This window comes from Talpa occidentalis, unplaced genomic scaffold (assembly GCF_014898055.3).
Source record: "Talpa occidentalis isolate TD23 unplaced genomic scaffold, MPIMG_talOcc4v2.1, whole genome shotgun sequence".
NCBI classification, from domain to species: domain Eukaryota; kingdom Metazoa; phylum Chordata; class Mammalia; order Eulipotyphla; family Talpidae; genus Talpa; species Talpa occidentalis.
Window position 1 is genome coordinate 79,713,603 of NW_026555331.1, and position 17,248 is coordinate 79,730,850.

The window sequence follows — 17,248 nt, forward strand, 5'->3', positions numbered from 1 at the left end:
CCCTGAGAGTGGCAATTACCCCCAACAGTATAGAATTGCCAATCCTGGGGGTGGATGCTGTGTGTGGCTTGTAGCCAAGACTACAGCCATAGAGGCCAGGAAGCGTGATGGCTCCTGGTGTGTTACGGCAGATGCCGTGAGCGGTTCCCCTCCCTTGTATGAGCAGTGCCTTCGGCAGCAGAAGTGGTGGATCATCTGCTGGTGCCAATAATTGTATTTTGCCACTAGGTTGGTGCCCTGCCTGGACTTATTTGTGTTCTGTTGTATTTTGTTGTTATATTGTGATGTATTTGCTTTTGTGGGCCATGGCTGCATTGTTTATGTTTGCTAAGAAACAAAATTGTATCTATGTAGATTGCATGGCAGAAAACTCTGAGGGGGTGGACTGTAGGGTAAGGTAAAAAGTATCAGGTTTTTCTGCCCTCCTGCCAGCCATTAGGATAGATGACAGAACCCTGTGTTCCTGAATGCATGCCTGATGGTGGGCACCTGGAGTAGGGTGTGGGCATATATAGATGGGATTCACCTGGCCTAAGACTGGGCTTTTAAGGGTGGCGTCATGGGGATGCCAGCAGAAGCCAAGAGAGAAGGAGAAGCAGGAAAGCAGAGAGAATGCGAGAGAAGGCCGGAAAGCCCAGAAAAAGTGAAGACTTGCTGGGGGCTGGGAAGCTTGGCAGCCTCCCGGCCCCCCGGCACCCCTACCTGCCATGTACCCGATAAATTCCAATAAAAGCCTGCAAAAGACACTGAGGGCTCCAGGACTCTCTCCTCCTTTACCCGGTCTGCTGGATCATAGAAAACCTGCACTGTGCCAATTCCTGTCACTACACAGGGGGACAGGTGAGTGGATAAGAGAATATTTCTGGCCCTGTGCAATTTCATACTAGGGATTTCTTCCTAGATCTTGAAACCTCAAGATGGGATTCACCTGCCAGCTCTTGTGGTGCAGGAAACCACAGAACTTCTCATATTTGCAGCAGATCATGAAGAACCCCAGTAAATTACCAGTCACCACTTTTCACCATCAGACACCAGCACCAGCCCCACCCTCCCAGCACTGGCCTCAGAACTCCTGCTCACAGGGACCTCACATTTTTACCTTCTCCTTGGGAGCCAGCCAGCCAACAGGATGCCTCTCTTGGAAGCTGTCATCTTCTCTTCCCTCTGGGCTTGTGAGTGTCCCCCCACTCGTTTCCATCTATAGACACTGAGAAAATTTTTTATTATCTGTCTGTATGTCATTTTCATGCAGTTTTCTTTGTTTGTAGTTGGCATTGGGCAGTTAAATTTGGAACAACCTGAAATATCATTTTCCAGCACAAGATTTCAGACTGCCCAGATATCTTGTAAGGTGTTCTCTGCTAACTTTCGCAATGATTACATACACTGGTACCGACAGAAACCTGGCCAGAATATAGAACATCTAATGTATGTCCAATCTACAACAAAACCTGTTCAGAAACAAGTAGATGCGCAAATCAAGCTTGAAGCAAGTAAAGACATTTCTACTTCTACTTCAACCTTGAAAATTGATTTCTTAGAAAAAGAAGATGAAGGCATGTATTATTGTGCCTGCTGGACCTTGGGCCACAGCATTAGAATCACTAAGATCACCTACACAAAAACCACTTCAGGTCTGTGCCCACCACTTCCTTCCCAATATGGGCACCTCGTAGCCCTCACGCCTGGGAGCCCAGCCTGAGCCTCCCTTCCTACAGTAATGGACTTGTGCACTAGTACATTTTACTGCCCAGTGATGACCTGTAAATATATGTATCTGACTCAAATAGAAATTTATTGAGTGCAAGGCAATATTCTGGTGATTGTTCATCTTCTACAATCATCACAGTATGTTTGCAATGTCACCTTGATTTTTCCACATGAATATGAATAATTGGAGACTAAGAGAAAAATAACTTAAAATGCCAAATCCCCTGCTTTTTCAACTTTGTCAGGTCATCCAGAAGAAATTCAGTGTTCATTTACTCCATAAATATTGGGGTACAATATGGAATGGCGCTCACACCCCTCCTTGTGTGGGAGTAAGACAGGTGTATAATCTACAGAAGGGATGTTAGAACCCAACCAGCACAAATGCTTTTATACAGTCTTCATGTACCCAGGATTTCGACTGGCATATATATCATCTCATACCCAGGTGGATTCCACTATTAGTTTCCATTTGGATTTTGTTTTGAGATGCCCAGGCTATCCCTTCATAGCGACTGCTCTTTCTCAGGCACTGCTCTAAATCCTTTTTATGTGTGACTCATCTCATGCTTGTAATAATACTTTGATGTTGGTTCTATTTTGATGCACATGTGTATGTGGAAGACAGGTATGGAGAGTATTTACTTTGTAGTCACTGAATTAGTGAGTAGGGTATAAGGCTGGATTCCAGATTGAGTGTGTTTTGTAACCACTGTGTATCCTGACTCTGAAACAAAAACACAGAATTGGCATCTAATTTGTGATTCCTTCAACTAAAGAGTTAAACAAAGCCTTGTATACTAATTAATTACTCATCAATAGAGCATTCTTCTATGATAAATTTAAATTTTGTCTTCCCATGATAAGTATATATGTGGCTGATTTTACTTTCAAAATGTAAAAACTACAATTAAACAAATATTTTCTAAAAGCACAGAAATAGTTACAAGAAATTAAGACTTTCTTCTTTATGTTTTCAAATAGGACATCAGCTCCTAATGCACATGGAACACCATGTGCCTATTTATGCACTTTCTATAACTTTTTGAGTTCAATTGTATAAGAAAGTAATGGTAGAGACCTTATTCTCTGCAGCCTCTAAACATTTGTTATCTGACCATCTACAGAAAATATTTACTGTCCCCTGCTGTGTACCACAGGACAAAGGAATGAATCTATAACTAAAATTCAAGATGCAATAGAACATCCTAATAAGTTTTAGTACATATAAATGAAAATACATTTGCATGACAAAAAGCAATGTCAGTTAAAACAAAGGGCAAATGATGGAAATCCATCAAGATTGTGACAGTGAAGATGCCAGGTTTATCTCCATATAAGCACTACAAAATCGATGAAAAGCTAAAAGCACATGAGGGAAAAACTGATCATCAGCACACACAATGAGAGCCTTAGCTGTCAGGAAGGGGTAGGAAAAACTCTAATTAGTTTTTAGAGTTATTATGGGGCAGTACAGCCAAAAAAGAGCTGAGCAGCTATGATCCAAAATCTATACAACTATTGATTCAGATATATGCCAGCATTAGGTCTTCTAAGAGGCAGCAATTCATTTGACAAGGAAGTGCACTAGAGGCGCCCAAGATGGAGGGTGTTAGGTGATGGTGACACAAATAAAACTTATGAGGGTCATGAAAAACTAATTTATTAGGGTATGGTATAGGAAAAGATAAGGTGTGATTCTGGGTTATCACTCTCCATATTACCATCCTTTAGCTAATCTTCATTTGCTGGTTATTAACAAAAGAAAATTAACAGATAAAGTTAACAAATTTTTATTAACAAAATTATTTGTTATTAAATAATATTATTAACAAATAAAATGAATACATTCCCATTATGAAACAAGTAAAATATTAAAAAATTAAAAATATACATTTTGGAGAGAAAAAATATATACATTTTGTAGTGACAGTAATCACTGTTAAAATTTGATATATTTCCATCCATTAATTTTGTCAATATCATAACCATCTTAAGTGAATGCTGTAAGGGTTAAATTGAATTAAATACAAAAAATTCCTACAACAAAGATTGGACATGGGACAAGATCAAAATGTGAATTGTCCAGAATTCAAGTTATTACTGGAGTTTTTTTTATGAAATCAGGACAGATAAATGTATTAATTGCCTTCTTGTGTCCAGATCAAACAAATGGTCAATATTTGAAAATAATGTTAATTTTTTTTTTAAATTTTATTTTTACATTCCCCATACAATTGCAACCTCCTTATTTTGACCCCAAGCCCTCCTTTCCCTGCCCCCCCCCCATTGTGTGTCTCTGGTTCATAGTTGTTTGTTGATTTTGATTTTTTCTCTCTTATAGTTATTCTTTTTCCTGGTCCCTTATTTAGGTTTTCTAGATTCCTGCTATTAGTGAGACCATCTGGTATTTTTCTTTTTCTTTCTGGCTTATTTCACTGAACATGATCCCTTCCAACTCCATCCATGTTGCTGCAAATTGCATGTGTCTATCTTTTTTGATTGCTGAGTAATATTCCATGGTGTATATGTACATCTTCTTGATCCTGTCATCTATTTTTGGGCATTTGGGTTGTTTCCAAAGCTTAGCTATTGTAAATAGTGCTGCTATCAACATAGGGTTGCTGGTGCCCTTTTGAATTAATGTTTCTGTGTCCTTTGGGTAAATACCTAGGAGTGGAATTGCTGGATCATATGGAAGTTCCATCTTTAGTAGGTTGAGGAATCTCCACACAGCTCTCCATAGTGGTTGGACCAGTTTGCACTCCCACCAGCAGTGCAGGAGAATTCCTTTTTCTCCACATCCTTGCCAACATTTGTTGTTGTTAATTTTTTTAATATGTGCCATTCTCACTGGTGTGAGATGGTATCTCATTGTAGTTTTAATTTGCATTTCCCTGACCGCAAGTGATGTACATTTTTTCATATGCCTGTTGGCCATTTGTAAAATAATTTTAATTTCTAGGACAACTTGTTACCTGCTTTTAAAAGTGGTTAGAATATAATAAATATTATGCAAAGTATTATAAATCTGAAGATGAATACTCATTTCCAGTGGAAATATCTGGAAAAAATTATTTTAAAACTTGAATGTATAAACCTGCCATGATGTAGATAAAAAGTCAAGTACCTACTTATTTTATTTCATATCTTAATTGAATTATTCCTGCTGAATTAAAAATCATATCATTTACACCAAAATCATATACAATGTTATAAACTAACATTGCTTCATTAAAAAAAAAGATGGCTTACATAAACCAATCACCTCAAGTGAAAGCCCATGATCAAGTTTCACATATAAATTTAAAAATCTGAGACCATTCTGTCAGCTCTGTATTTATAATTTTAGTTTTTACTCTAGATGAGGACAAAGGATTATATAATTTCTGTTCTACTTTATACTATTTGGTATAATTTATGAATGTTTCAGTCAATAGAACTTTGGGAATTAGAAATAAATATAAAATATGACAATTCTTAAAAGATAACAGTAATTCATTAGATCTTTTTAAAAGTGAAAAAATTATCAATAAAAATATCATTTGAAGAATATTGCTTTTTTGACATCAATTTCACAAAACATTTTGTTCAGAATCTTAATATACACATGTGTCTAAAATATCCAGATAAAAAAACAATCTGAGTTGCCTCAGTACCTCAGTGTCTGCTATGGGGTCTCTGTATGAGGATGTCACTGAAAAGACAATTACCCATTTACAAAACAACATTTTTTTCCATTTATTCTGTTGTTCGATAAATGTGTAACATAAGTCTGAGGTATAGAAATGTTAGCTCAAAGTAATATCTATGAAATCCAAGTTAAATGTCTTTGTTGCATTTTATAAGTGAAGCTCCAAAACTGCATAGCTGAATTTATTTCAGATTACTATCTTGTTGAAGTAGTAACTTTTTAACCAAACAGTAGTAGAAAAGCATCTTTCAATACAAGTTTGCACAAACTGAATTAAGGTAACCCGTGTTACTTGAGGGATAATTTGGGGGTACAAAGCCTCACTTTATGTATTGCCATGTTCATTCTGTTTGAATTCTGCCTATTTTATGTCTGTATCACAAACTAGAATTTTTAAACATATTATTCTATCCCTCATGTCATATTTGAGATTAAACTGTCAACTCCTGGGTCAGAAAAAGAAATAAACTAAAATGCACAAAATTTTGCCACTTATAGTCAAAATTTATCCAAAAAGACCTAAAATAAAGTATACACATACACTTAGATCATAATGAAAAACAGATGCTCAAAAGCACTAAGGAAAGCAGAAGTAAAAAGGCCTGTGATCATCTACCAAGAAGGCCAGGGTAAAAGTTTGTGTTTAAAGGTAGGAGAAGAATGTAGTGGAGTCCATGCTTTTTACTATCAGATTAAGTAAAGCACTGCAAATTTTCAAATACTATGTTTTCTCCACTATATAATTGAAGCACATTAATGCAAGAGTGTTTTAGGGGGCAGTGGACACTGCCTTCAACATCCGTTTTATAAAATGAAAGAAGTGGTCTTTAAACAATCCCATCTTATACTACCACTGACCATTGCTTTTGCTATGTAACATTTAATGTCATTCACAGGTGGTGACCCTCAGCAGATGTGGTCAGGCCGGTAACATTTGAATGACCTACAGTGATCCTAGGAGGATGTGAGGATCAGGTATCTTGCCATTTCTCTAGGCATTTTCGTAGAAGGCCCATGGTCAGTAGTTTAAGGCTGAACTTCTGGCATGAGCAGGATAGATGTCAGTTTCAGGCTGAAATTGCTGGTGAAGCTTCAAATGCAAAAGCACCATGTTAGGGATTGGGGACAGAGTCACTCACTGTGAAGAACACAAGTAAACAGTTTCATATACTGACGGCATATACTGGACTAGAGCCAAAGTTTGCTTTTATTTTCTTATCACAGGGATAATGCAGATAAGACAATACAAATAGTTGTCTTAGTTGGGTGTGTGAAAAGCAGTTTTCTTGTGATGATGGCTGTTAATTCAAGATGTATTAGAGCAAAGTGCAGTGCAAGAACAAGTCTTTCTCCATAATTCCCACAGACCTAATTTCAATCCTAAATAACGAATATCTATTAGTAAAGGCATGAGTTAAGACATCATGTTGGAGCACACACCCATCAAATAAATACCTAATAATAATGACAATCTCCAATTACAGTTACCATTTTAATCAGATTGCTTTTCAGACCTTGCTTCATTTTGGTCTTTTGGCTTCATTTTGGATCTTTGTTTCACTTCATTTCTAGTAGAGATGTTGAGTTATTTACACTACATTGCTTTTAGATAAATACAGTAACTTTAACTTACTTTGATGTTCTCAAACACAGAACTTCTTATGAGTAAAATAAACCATGAACAAAATCCTAGTCCTGAATCACAGGACAGCATGTTCAACAAAATTTGTAGAACTCAGAGAAGCTAAATTAGTCGAAGTTTTTGATATGGGTTGAGTCACTGTGGAGTTATTTTATAAAACAATCTGGTGATGGTAATTGAGGGAAGGCAAGAAATAATGAAAATTGGAATAACAGCAATATGTTTAGAAATAGTAAGAATGTGATGAGGATTGGAAATCTTAGGAGAGATTTTAAAACAAATCCCATGGTAAAGGACAACATTGTTCAGATACTGTAATGGGATTTGGCTTTGTGCACATGTGGACTTGTATAAAGTGTTCCATGTGTAATGAACGTGTGTAGCTACCCTGAAAGTGTTTGGCCCAAGAACAAAGATTATTATTACAGGTATGTTTTTCCTTTTCTAATGAAAAAAGAGTTTTGTAAAAGAGCTGGGAATTTGGAGTTAAGCCCACCTGGAGCCCTGGCTCCATCACTTTGCACTTAGGTGAATTTGGTGATTTTTTTTCCTGGCTTCAATTTTTTGTCCCATAAGAATAGAGAACAGTATGTGTGCAGTAAGGGTTGTATGAGAATTAAATGTGAATTAAATCCTTGGCCCATCGTCTAACACATGAGATTGCTGGATTGTTAGATAATCCTCTGCTTCAAATGCCAAGTGAAAATTTTACCCAGTATGGAGAGTTGATGCAGCAAACACTACTTGACAGAGCCAACATTTTTCAAAGAATTCAGCTGTACTTCTAGTAAGTTATCTTACCATCCTCTCCCTCTCTCCTTCTCTCTCTCTCTCTCTCTCTCTCTTTTTCACACACACATACACACACACACACACAATGACTTGAGACACTTGTTTTTTTTTTTTTTTTTCCGTGATCCTTTTCCATTCTTGGCTAGAAAAATGAAATTGAAATGTTTGGTTGATGTCAGTATTATTCTATTGCTTTAAATTTTAATCCCCTAACTTAATTGACATCATCTCTAACACCAACATTTATTGACCTTAAAATATAGTCAGTGAGTTTGGGCTTCATGCTCACATTTATGTGAAAAAAAATATATATTCAAACAGATAATGTTCAAGATGTAAAAGTAATTAAATGGAAATTAAAAAGAAATAGCAAAATTTGAATCATATTTAAATATGATATAGTGTATTTACCTATATGATAAACATAACAAGAAAAATCTAGAACACAAGTCAACACCAATATGCAGGTTTAAAATATCACACTTTCGGCCCTCCCCGGTGGCGCAGCGGTTGAGCGCTGGGTTGCGAAGCTGCCCGCGGCCTCTGCGGCGCTGGTTCGATCCCCGGCTGCTCCCCGACCACCACAGGAGGGTCCCATATGGCGCGCAGACCTCTCCTGCCGCCCGCTGCTCCCCTCAGCAGTGTACTTCGGTCCTTCTGCCTGCTCTGCTCCCCACTCTGGCTCTGGTGAATTCTCTCACCCTCCCGCGCTTCTGACTGTACCCAATGCATGTATAAACAAACAAATAAATAAATAAATACATAAATAAAAATACATGCCTCTTTAAAAAAAAAATAAAATATCACACTTACAATTGAAAATGCAGTTGCCATTTGGAAATTTATGTAAAATTCATACTGCTGAATTTTAGTGAAATTAAACAACTTAGGAACTTAGATTATTATTTAGCTTGCAAATTAATGCATATAAATGAATGGGGCAGATATATGTTTTACCTTATTTCTTTTCTACACACCCTTAAAATTATGTTGACCATGAAAAGCACTAACATTGATACAATTTAAAAATTATATTTAAAAAGTCTTGCAATATGAAGATTTAAATATAAGCAGTAACTACAGAATAGCCAATTACCTGCTTACCTATTTCATGGGCAAAGAAAATTGAAGTTCAAGACTCATTTTATCCTGAGAAGAATAACATTAAAATAATGTAGCTAAATACAATGGATAGAACCTAAGAATAGTGTGTTACCATAAATTTTCTAGTTGTATCAACTGATTTTCAACTTCATTAGTATAATAAAGTAGTCTGATGAAGAAAATAACTTTCTAAGACTCAAAGTAGATTATGTAATACAGAGACTAGAAAATATAATTATGAAAATATAATGTTCTATTGAAAAAATATATAACATTTTTTAAAATTTAAAAGAAAATAGAAGGTTGGAGAAATACATACTGACTTGTGCTTGAAATCTATAATACTATTTCATTTAAAATAGGATGTATGGAATTAACATAAGCAAGATGTGAATTAGTTGTATTTTCCGTAAGATTAAAAACTCAACATAGTTTTCTTGCTGATTTAGTAGGAATATCACAAGTTTTACTACAAATGTGGAATCATCAAGAATTTTTTCTCATTTTAAATGAGAACTCTAATTCTTTATAAGAATATTCCCCACTGAATTATTAATGTAACTCCAAACTAACCCAAAGAGAATAGTACTATAACATATGGGTTTCTACTGGAATTCAGTTAGAAAGGGTTCTAATAGCTATAATTTCAATCATTTAATTAACAATAAATATATTATCAAGTAACATTCTAGCATTCTAGTATTTTTGAGTAGATGATATTCTGTGATTTATTTTGGCATTATGTCTGCAAACTAGTCTGGAGCCATAACTTTAAACATTAGACCAAATATATAGACACTTTATTCAGCATGTGGAAAAGAAAACAGGAAATTGTGGAGCTCTGAGACAGCCTAGCAGCCATCCACACAGGGCAGATAAAAGCTATCTGGGAAAGAATACAATCAAAATAAGGTGTTGTGATTAAAATACAAATTAAATTCCACATAAGGGCCTTCCCTATGGTACAACTGTTGAGCGCTGGGCTGTGAAGCTCCCCGCAGCCTCTGCAGTGCCGGTTCGATCCCCTGCCACAAGCGAGGGTCCCACATGGTGCAAGAGAACTCTCCTGCCATGTCCGCTGCTCCCCTCAGCAGTGCATTTCATCAGTCTGCCTGGTCTGTTCCCTGCTCTTGCTCTGGTGAATTTGCTCACCCTCCTGTGCTTCTGACTGTACCCAGTGCTTGTATAACTAAATAAATCTTAAAAAAAATTCCACATAAGATTTGATATTAATGAATAGTTTCTAAATTGAAAGAAAATTCTGATACATTACTTGATAAGATTAATATAAGATCATTTCTGAAAATAATATATTTTTCATAGAACTTTTGGAAATATTTGTATGTTACTTCTAAACTCTATATACCATAAGTTATTTGTTTGTGCAGGTTTAATATTTCCCTACCAAAAAACCTAGTGTGTCTTCAATTATGAAATCAAATGTTACAAAAAATTAGAAATAAACTAGGAGAACTATTCTGGGCATGAGAATCCACATTTGAAGCCGAAAGTTCAACTTGATAATTTGATAAGTACACTTGGAAGAGATTGCCATTAAAATAAGTGACTTTTTTTTTTAAGGTCAGTCTTCCACCTAATATTTATTTGTATGGAAAATAAAGTAAATGTGTTATATTTAGAATAGTTAGGTGAAGTGATGTTCCACAGAATTGTAGAACGTGATAATGTGCCATTTGATCAAAGTTCATAAGCAAGAAAACTCACAGAATAAGAAAGGAAATTACTGTAAAAGCAACCAAGATTCTATTTATGAAGGTATCACCAAAATTATCTGGTCTTCTCTCCCATCTCCACTATTACCGACCTTCAAAACATGCTCTGCTATGATAGAACAACAACAAAATAAATAAATAAAAGCAATCTTGAATGCCTCTTATTGGACAATTAAAAGTCATATGTGATATTGGCATGTGGAGAGAGAACAAAGGTCAGGCTCTGCTGCTTAATAGCTGTGACTATGTGCACAAGTTACATAACCTCTTGAACTTATTTTTATTTGAAAAGAAGTACAGCAATAAGTAACTCACAAGCTGTTGTGGAATATGAACACTTAAAGCACTAATTCTATGGCATTTTTTTCTTCCTTTTACTCCATGCTGGGTTGTTCCAAACAGAATTTGTTTCTTCAGTAATTCTTTTTAATGCTATTCCATTTCCCCCACAGACAGAAGCCTTGAAGAAGATTTTCCACCCAAGCCCACAGTTTTTTTTCCTTCAATTGCTGAAGTAAACCTACATAAGGCTGGAACATATCTTTGCCTTCTGGAGAATTTTTCCCCTGATGTTATTAAGATAGATTGGAAAGAAAAGAATGGTGATAAAATTCTGGAATCACAGGTGGGAAATACCACCAAGACTGGAGATACATACATGAAGTTCAGCTGGCTGACGGTGCCTGAAAAGTCAATGGATAAAGACCACGTTTGTGTTGTCAAACACAAGTCTAACAAAGGAGGTGTTGATCAAGAGATTGATTTTCCTTCAATAAAGAAAGGTATGTTGTTATCATCTGAGAACCCTTTTATCCCAAAGGAATTTGTAGTGCCAGGAAGGGCACAGAGCAGGATTTTTATGTTTGCAGCAGACAGGTAAAGAAAGGAGAGTCCTGGAGTCCTCGGTGGCTTTCTCAAGCTTTTATTGAGCTTTTACACGTAGTGCAGCAACCTGGTACATGGCAGGCAGGGTTGGGGGATGGGGGGGTCAATATGCCAATAGGCCTTCAAGGCCCCCTTTGCTCTGGGCTTCTCTGGCATTCTTTCTCCCTTTCACTCTTTATTGCCTCTTTCTCCTGCCTCTGCTTCTCTTAGTGAATAGCTCAATACTGCTGCCAAGACCCACAGAAGTATACAACATAATTTATAACAATATAACAAATGCAGGTGCCCTCTATCAGGCATGCACTCCTAATGGTGGGAGAACAGAAAAGCCTGAAAATCATTTACCCTACAGAATTATACTGCCTTCTCTGTCAAATATTAATGAAAACAAAAAATATTTAACTTTCTAAGAACTTACATTTAATGGTAGCATAACTGTCCTGCTATTTCCCCACAGAATTAAGACAGTCTAGACTTTGAACATAAAAAAGAAAAAGGAAAAAAAAAAAACTTAACTCTCCTCTCCTAAAACAAAGTAAAGGAAAGTAAGATTACAAAATGAGGCCCAATTTTCTATTTCTAAGAATAGAGGGAAAGCAAATATACAAAGTGTGAGGCTCAATACAACACTGGGCCTATGTGCCTTTAGATTTTTGTAGTGATGAGAGAAGAGTTAAGAAGCATCACAGGTTCATGGTGATAATTACATAAAGGAGAGAAGTTCCACTCATAAAGTGTTTTATTTATGAACTTAATTGTGACGCTTTTTAAAATTTATTTTGATGTTTAATTGTGAAACAAAATTTCCCATGGACTTTACATAGCTACAAAGCTGATGAGGTTGTTTCTGTTAATATTATAATACCATTTCTCTTCTTGAGAATTTTTTTATTAATTTCAGTTTTTGATAAAAGCTAAAGGTAGAACATGTATGATGCACAAATTGTTGAAGAGATTTTGAAGAAAGATAAAATTAATCTCATCCAAATTTTCAACCATCCTTGGGAAAGAGGACTCAGAATACACACATTTTATTATGAAAAAATGCTACTTTATTTAACTCAGTCAATAGACTATGATAAGAATATTTATTCACCTTTTAAGCAATAAAATCACTCTAAGAAATAATATGAGAATTTCAGGACACATTAAAATTAGTTCTTGATGACACTTAACATCTAAAAAATAATTCTACTAACATTTTCATTCTTGGAATTAACCAAAACCTAAACCTCAAACCCCTTTTGATAGGACACATCTAAAAAGGTATCGTTAAGAACATAAAATGGCATAACATGTTCTTATGGACTGAACATATCTGGTAGGAAGAGGATAAACTGAAACAACAGTTGTGACCGTTTCTTCCATCCTACATTCAATTACTTTTTCTGAAATTTTGAATTTTTTAAATATTTATGCATATTTTTTATTTTGTACTCTTACATTGATGTAAATACAACTCTCACTTTAAGTTTTATACGCTTAAAGAACTGTGATTATGACTTGATATATCATCCTGTCCCTGGAAAGAAATGCACTAAATGCTTAGATCCTATAATCAAAAAATCATTTGCTAACAATAGCTAGTATCTCTAAAAGAAAAGCTCTTTTCATTGCCCATAATGGTGTAATTATGTTATTTTTCTATAAATTATTTTCTCTTTTTTATGGATTAATTTTAATAAGTAGTTTCTACCTGCTGTATCACATTCATGTCCCACAAGGACCCATTGAATGCTGGCTCTGCAATCACGGGTATGACTCTTGCAAGTTACTTGTACTCTCTATACCTATTTCCTCCTGTGTAACCTGAAGCCCTCCAGGACACAATTCTCTTCAGTGTGACTGGGGGATTAAATGAGATAGTGAATTTGACACAGGTCCTGCACAGTTATAATCATAGTAGATTAAAAGTTTTTAAAACTATTTTTGTCATGTCCATAAAACCCACAACTTTGAAAAATCATGTGTCTGAGTAGGCATTACGACAATTAGGAAAAGTATGGCTGCTTCACTTTGCATAGCTGAGACTATTCCTAAAACACATTTCTTTCAACCTGTTAGATTTTGGTGTAGACTCTAGGAATAAAATAAATCATTTTGGTACAGACCATTCAAGTCAGCAATATGTGGTGTGTGCTGAAGACTGTAAAGCAGCCCCTTCTTTTTTTTCTAGTCAAGGAGAATTTTTCGAACACCTACACTGAGACAACCACCGTGCTAGGAACTCTGACTCCAACAGGAAAAGAAGATGGTCTTGAGTACACCGCTCCCGCTGTGGTAACAGATGAAAACAGTAAGTTTTTGCATATACCTTGATTGTCTGTAATGCGACAGCACATATTTTTTACCTGATCAACTTAACTTTTGAATTGATGTGAAAAAGAAAAATCAGTCTATCTATCTATCTATCTGTTTATCTATCTATCTATCAATCTATCAATCTATCATTTTCATATGCAGAAATGTACTGTCAAATAGTGGAGATGAACAATTAATGCATGCTCTTATTCCTTACTGATAATTACCTTAAAAAGTTTAGTCTGGAATATGAAAGTAAGTTTTTGTACATCTTTGTTTTCACATAAGTTTAATGCCAATATGTTGGATTATTCATTGTGTGATTAGGGGGAAAGAACTTACATTTTCTGAGCAATACTTTCCTCATCTGCCAATTGAAAATAATTACAACTAAATCAGTTATTGAAGAGGTAGTTTCACTTTTATGGAGGTCTAACATAGGGTGTCATCTGGCTGGTGCAAAATCAGTACTATTTTCTTTCCCTCTTCCTACATATGTACAAAGAAAGTAACTAAAGTCATTGACCGTTCCCTCCTTTTCGAATATTCAGGGTCTCTAGACCTCAGCTAACACATTTCCTGATCAAGGGTAGGGGAATATGAGCAAATGAAAAATGCCTACTTAGATTCCTTTATCACCAAGCGTTAATGATTCTTGAGTTCTGACTTTCTCAAGTTAAAGCATGTGAAAAGGGAACTTCCATAGGCAGAAACTCACTCAGCCTGTGGCTCAGTGAGTGGCCAGCCAGCCTCATAATCACTTATTATTTCTTGACATTATGTATTTCCTGCAAAAATTAAAAAAAGATATTATGTGCAGTTATCAACATTTCAAGAGAGACAGGCGAGTGATATGTGATCCTAAAATTTTAGAGATTTTGGATTAAACTCTCCCGTTTTATGTTACCTCCCCCTTTACTGAAACCTCTCATCCTCCTCCACTGTCAACACCATCGAGCCCCATGGGCTATGCTCTTCCAAGGGATATCATTCCATGAATATTGTGGAATGACTTCTAAATCAGCAACTTAACATTTATGCTTCATCTTTTGACATCTGAATATATCTTGCATTTGGAGATGCAGAATTACAGAGTAGCAAAGAATGTGTTTTTTTTTAATGTTATGTTGTTGGAGTTGAAATCTAGTTTCTGATAAAAAACATAACACCATGGAAATTACTTACCTTTCTGGCAATCTTATTTGTAAAATTGGAAGGAAGATAATAATCTCATAAATTAGGTAAACACTTAATAAGACTAAAAATTTACATGCAAAGATCAAAAAATAAGTGTCAGATATTTCATCAGTGGTTAAAGATTGTTAGTCCTTATTATTACTTAGAGAAATGATCTACGTGATGCAAAGCTAAAAGTTATTTATTACAATTTTTTTCCTCTAAAGACTCCTTCATTAAAAAAACTCTTATGTTTTAATATTTTGGAATGTTCTTCATGAATGTAGCAGAGGTGTTGTTTGACTTGATCCAATGCTGGATTCTGTTGCTGTTGTCCTTGGTGGTAATGTTGGCTGTAGACATCTTTGGGTTCTGATGTTACAGGGATGTCATTTCAATGTAGGGTATCAGAAATAAATAATGTGACTCTACTTATTAATGTGTCCTGTCGTTTCAAAAGAAACTAATCACATGTCTTTTCTTAGGGCCACTGCAGCTACAGTTCATCCACACATCTGCCTATTACACCTATGTCCTCCTCCTTCTCAAGAGCATGGTCTACTTTGTCATCATCACTTTCAGCGTGCTCAGGAGAAAAGGAGCCTGTGGCAATGGGAAGAGTCCCTAATAGAAGGTGCCACAGAGCAGTCATGTAGTATTCATCATTATTATTGCTAAAAGATTCTGTTGTGTATTCTGCTGGGCTGTGTTTCTGGGTTTGGGTTATTTTAGTTCTCGTGTGTATTCTTCTTATTCATTATTATGGTGTAATAGTTTTTCAAAACCTGGGCAAAAAGAAAATTTTACTCTGTGACAACAACAAATTCTGCCATTATCGGGGGCAGGGTGGAGGGGGTTCTGACTGAATCCTTGCTTAGTACCCATGTCTCAGTAATTTCCATAAACTGCCCTTTCAGTGTAGGCAGGATAGAACTTCTAGTCACATTCCCTTCATGCCCCTTGGCCACATAATTGCCTTGAAGATTTTCACTTTATACACCCTGAAGCTGCCATTTTTGCTACTTGAACTCTGTATTTCGTTTTGCATGATAGACACAACAAATAAAAAAAAAATCAGGTTTACTTTTGTGTATGTGTGTTGTAATTTGATAAAATCTAATTGAAGTTGAAGGTAAGAAACAGAACCAGAACTGAGCTCTCCTTTCCAGCATTGATTGTCACAGGAGTCAATAAATATTTCAAGATCTGTCCCAGAGGAGACGGTGATGTCCTTTCTTTGGGACATTGGCTCTAAGGGAACCACAGATGAAGGCAACCACCTTTACAAAGGCTCCAGATTCATATTTGGGACACTCCCATGGCAACTGAATGAGTCAACGCTGTCTTTACTTGTGTGTACTGGTGTTTAAGGAGCTTTGTGGTCCCTGATCCTCACATAATCATGAGAGATGCACAATTACAGGTGAGGCAGCATGGAGGAGGGGGAACCCTCTGCACGCTGTGCACCTGGGTTTGAATCCTGGGCCTGGTATTTGCATCTTTGTGGCCTCAGGCAAGCTACATGAGTCTTTGTGCAATCATTTCTTCATCTGAAAAGGAAGTTACAGTACCCTATCTCTAGGAGTTATGGCATTAGATGCTATTATTTGTGCTTTTATATGCAATCTGCAACATTCACATTTACTGTTGGTAACTATTCTTTAAAAATTGGCAGACACCCCAAACACAAAAGTATTGACAATCATATGGATGCTGTTGCTACACAGAGAGGTCAGATGTGGATGGACTAGGGAGTTGATGAGATCTAGTAACATACTAGGCCATCCTTTTATCATCTAGGGTCCCTTAAATGTAAGGGCAATTATAGTGCACAGTTTAAAAGACTGGAGAGACTAAGTTAGTTGGTCAATTACTGTTTTGAAAGTAATTGTTATACTTTAAAGCCTAGTGTATCTCAACTCAAAGGTCTCACTTCTGTGATCTCAGGCAAGATGGAATTCTATAAAAATTGAACCATCTTTAATTTGCTCTATTGTACCAGTTACCAATTATTTAAAATATTTAAAATACTTTAACAAGCCTATACCTTACATTGAATCATAAATACTTATCTACATTTTCGTATAGTCATAAGCCTTTGTTCTGCACATTCATTTATTTGATATGACCTAATTTGCAAAAATTTTTATTGAAGTAACGTTGCAATGTGACATTATCTAAGTTTCAGATGTGCATCATCATTTGTGCCTG

The 17,248-nt window shown here is 35.9% G+C and overlaps 1 gene segment (V, D, J or C); it reads left to right on the forward strand.

Annotated features, from left to right (window-relative positions):
- Positions 1 to 1,117: 1,117 nt before the first annotated feature.
- Positions 1,118 to 15,665, forward strand: LOC119249997 (T-cell receptor gamma chain C region C7.5-like). The segment is given in 6 exon segments: positions 1,118 to 1,172; positions 1,269 to 1,592; positions 7,430 to 7,474; positions 11,128 to 11,457; positions 13,737 to 13,856; positions 15,523 to 15,665. Coding segments are annotated over 6 exon segments (1,005 nt in total).
- The last annotated feature ends 1,583 nt before the right edge of the window (positions 15,666 to 17,248 follow it).